The following is a 3,478-nucleotide window of genomic DNA, read 5'->3' as shown; positions in this document are numbered from 1 at the left end:
AATGAGAGCAGGATCCTGACGGGAGCAGGATCCCGACGGGAGCAGGACCTGCCACCACCCCGGAGCGGGACAGAGGAGCCTCCCAAACGTGACAACGAGGACAATTTATTGTTCCTCCAAACCCCGGAGCGCCCCTTGGGTGAGCTCCGCGCCCTCCCCCTCCGGCACCTCCGGAGCATCCCGGGAGGCTCCTCCTGGGATTCCAGCAGGGATTTCACAGCCCCGGGACTCACAGCCCGGGTGTTGGGATCCTCCCCCCCGCGGCACAAACGCATCCAAGGGCAGCTCCCGGGCCTGGAGCCACCTCCAAGGGCAACTCCCAGGCCTTGATCCCAACCCGCTTCCCGAAAAACGATGCCCGACCCCATCGCCTTCGGAGCAGAGAAACAGCCAGGAGGTGCCAGAGCAGTTGTTTTATATATATTTGTATGTATAGAGCCAGATATTTATATATATATAGACAGAAGTGGGTTCTTCTCTCATGTAAAAATTCAAAATACAGTTTTTTTTTTTTTGCTATTCACAATCCCAAGGTCAATGTACAAATTCCACTGCGGAGCCGGGGGAAGGGGGGGGAAAGGAGCCAACGGGAAAAACGGGAACACACGGAGCGGGAAATGAAAACGAGGAGCTCAGGGCGGGTGTGGGGGCACCGGGGGGGGGGTTTTGGGGTGCCCTGGGGGACCACTGGTTTTTTTGGGATGCCAATGGGTTTTGGGGTGCCCCGGGGTGTTGGGGCACCATTTTTTTGGGATGCCGGTGGGTTTTGGGGCACTGCTGGGCTTTGGGGTCCCACTGGGCTTTGGGGTGCCGCAGAACTCCAGGGTACCCAGGGGGTTTTGGGGTGGCACCGTGTTTGAGGGCACCACGGGGCTCTGGGGTGCTGCCTGCCAGGTTTTGGGGACACCTCTGGGAGTCCGGGTGCTGTGGGGCTTTGGGGTCCCACAGAGTTTCAGGGGCCCGGGGGGTTTTGGGGCCCCCTGGGGTTTTGGGGTCCTGTGAGGTTTTGGGGTGCTGCTGGGCTTCGGGGCACTGTGGGACTTTGGGGTCCTGTGGGGCTTCAGGGACTCGTGTGGGGTTTTGCAGTCCCTGTGGTGTTTTGGGGTCCTGGGGCATTTTGGGATCCCTGCAGCGTTTCAGGGTCCCCTCAGGGTTTTGGGTTAGGGTGGGGTGCCCCCAGGGTTTGGGATCCCCATGGGGTTCCGGGGTCCCCACGGGGTTTTGGGGTCCCCTCAGGGTTTGGGGTCCCCACGGGGTTCTGGGGTCCCCTCAGGGTTTGGGATTCCCTCAGGGTTTGGGATCTCCATGGGGTTCTGGGGTCCCCACGGGGTTCTGGGGTCCCCTCGGGGTTTGGGATCCCCAGGGGTTTTGGGGTCCCCTCAGGATTTGGGATTCCCTCAGGGTTTGGGGTCCCCACAGGGTTTGGGGTCCCCTCAGGGTTTGGGATCTCCACGAGGTTTTGGGGTCCCCTCAGGGTTTGGGGTCCCCTCAGGGTTTGGGATCCCCAGGGGTTTTGGGATTCCCTCAGGGTTTGGGGTCCCCTGAGGGTTTGGGGTGCCGTGGGGTCCCGGCAGAGATCACACCCAGCCCCTCCCGCCGGTGCCACATCTGCAAACGTTTATTTCCTTTAAACCCCCCCGGCTCCGGCTCCTGGGGGCAAGGGGGGCACAGGGACGAGGGGGGACCCCTTCCCTGGGCACAGGAACCCCCATCCTGCACCCCATTCCCGGGCAGACCCCCCTTCTGCTCCCCTGGTCCCCCCGGATCCCCATTCCCGCCCATGCCCGGTGCCAGGGGGGGCTATCCCAGTGTTGGGGGGGCTATCCCGGTGCCAAGGGGGGCTATCCCAGTGCCAGGAGGGCTGTCCCGGTGTTGGGGGGGCTGTCCCGGTACCGTGGGGGGGCTGTCCTGGGGGTGGGGGGGGCTACCCCGGGGCCAGGGGGGGCTGCCCCGGTACCGTGGGGGGGCTATCCCAGTGCCAGAGGGGCTGTCCCAGTGCCACGGGGGTTGTCCCGGTGCCATGGGGGGGCTACCCCAGTGTTGGGGGGCTATCCCGGTGCCAGGGGGGGCTATCCCAGTGCCAGGAGGGCTATCCCGGTGCCAGCGGGGCTGTCCCGGTACCGTAGGGGGCTATCCCGGTACCGTGGGGGGGGGCTGTCCCGGTGCCAAGGGGGTCTATCCCAGTGCCAGGGGTGGGCTATCCCGGTGCCAAGGGGGTCTATCCCAGTGCCAGGGGTGGGCTATCCCGGTGCCAAGGGGGTCTATCCCGGTACCATGGGGGGCTATCCCGGTGCCAAGGGGGGCTATCCCAGTGCCAGGGTGGCTATCCCAGTGTTGGGGGGGCTGTCCCGGTACCGTGGGGGGGCTGTCCCGGTACCGTGGGGGGGGGGCTGTCCCGGTGCCCCCCGTGCCCGTGGCGGGGGCTGAAGCGGGTCGGGGACACCTCATAAGCACACACACAACGACCCTCCCGGCGGGAGCGGGCGCGGCTCCGGCGTCTGTGCCGAGCGGGAGCTTCCCTTCAGTGCCTCCTCCTCCTCCTCCTCCTCCTGGTCTCCTGTCCCTGCCGGCCTTAGGACACGCCGGGGTCCCTGGCGCGGGGCTCGGTGCCGGCCAGGAGGGAGCCGGGGGGCTCCTCGGGGTACTCGGCCCCGTCGGGGCAGAAGGGCCCCTCGCCCAGCTCGAAGAAGATGGGCAGCTCCCCCCCGGCCACGTCCACGGCGCTCGAGTCCACCAGGAAGAGCGGCTGAGCCGTGTAGTGAACCAGCTGCTTCCCTGGAATAGCGAGGGGATCGGGCTGGGGTGGGCAGGGGGCACCTGGAATGGGCAGAGGGGGGCTGGGGTGGGCAATGAACCGGCTGCTTCCCTGGGATACAGAGGGGGGAATATGGGCAGGGAACTGGCTGATTCCCGGGAATATGGAGGGGAGACAGGGGCAGGGAACTGGCTGATTCCCGGGAATATGGAGGGGGAATATGGGCAGGGAACTGGTTGCTTCCCGGGAATACCGAGGGGATCGGGCTGGGGTGGGCAGGGGGCACCTGGAATGGGCAGAGGGGGACCTGGGGTGGGCAGGGAACAGGCTGCTTCCCTGGGATAGAGAGGGGGGACATGGTGGGCAGGGAACTGGCTGCTTCCCGGGAATATGGAGGGGGAATATGGACAGGGAACTGGCTGATTCCCGGGAATATGGAGGGGGAAACAGGGGCAGGGAACAGGCTGCTTCCCGGGAATACAGAGGGAGCACAGAGTGGGGGTCTGGGGTGGGCAGGGGGATCTGGGATGGACTGGGGGGATCTGGGATGGACAAGAGGGGATCTGGGATGGACTGGGGGGGATCTGGGATGGACTGGAGGGATCTGGGATGGACTGGGGGGATCTGGGATGGACAAGAGGGGATCTGGGATGGACTGGAGGGATCTGGGATGGACTGGGGGGATCTGGGATGGACTGGAGGGATCTGGGATGGACAGAGGGG

The 3,478-nt window shown here is 65.4% G+C and overlaps 1 protein-coding gene across 1 annotated transcript; it reads right to left on the bottom strand.

Moving 5' to 3' along the window:
- Positions 1-1,789: 1,789 nt before the first annotated feature.
- Positions 1,790-3,227, bottom strand: LOC113941632 (heat shock factor protein 1-like). Its single transcript, XM_027632783.1, has 2 exons — positions 3,063-3,227; positions 1,790-2,797 (listed from the first exon to the last, which is right to left on the bottom strand). Exons 1-2 carry the CDS (start codon positions 3,111-3,113, stop codon positions 2,573-2,575), a joined length of 276 nt encoding a protein of 91 aa, XP_027488584.1. The 5' UTR covers positions 3,114-3,227; the 3' UTR covers positions 1,790-2,572.
- Positions 3,228-3,478: the final 251 nt, after the last annotated feature.

This window comes from Corapipo altera, unplaced genomic scaffold (assembly GCF_003945725.1).
Source record: "Corapipo altera isolate COAL_440 unplaced genomic scaffold, ASM394572v1 59850, whole genome shotgun sequence".
NCBI lineage: Eukaryota > Metazoa > Chordata > Aves > Passeriformes > Pipridae > Corapipo > Corapipo altera.
This window is presented reverse-complemented; position numbering and strand designations above follow the sequence as displayed.

What these genes read in the sequence shown, in the direction of transcription:
- LOC113941632 (XM_027632783.1), bottom strand. Translation starts at nt 3,113, where the DNA reads ATGTCCCCCCTCTCTATCCCAGGGAAGCAGCCTGTTCCCTGCCCACCC. An exon ending in CTGTTCCCTGCCCACCCCAG is followed by an intron (nt 2,798 to 3,062) that starts GTCCCCCTCTGC and finishes TGCCCACCCCAG; the next exon opens with CCCGATCCCCTCGCTATTCC.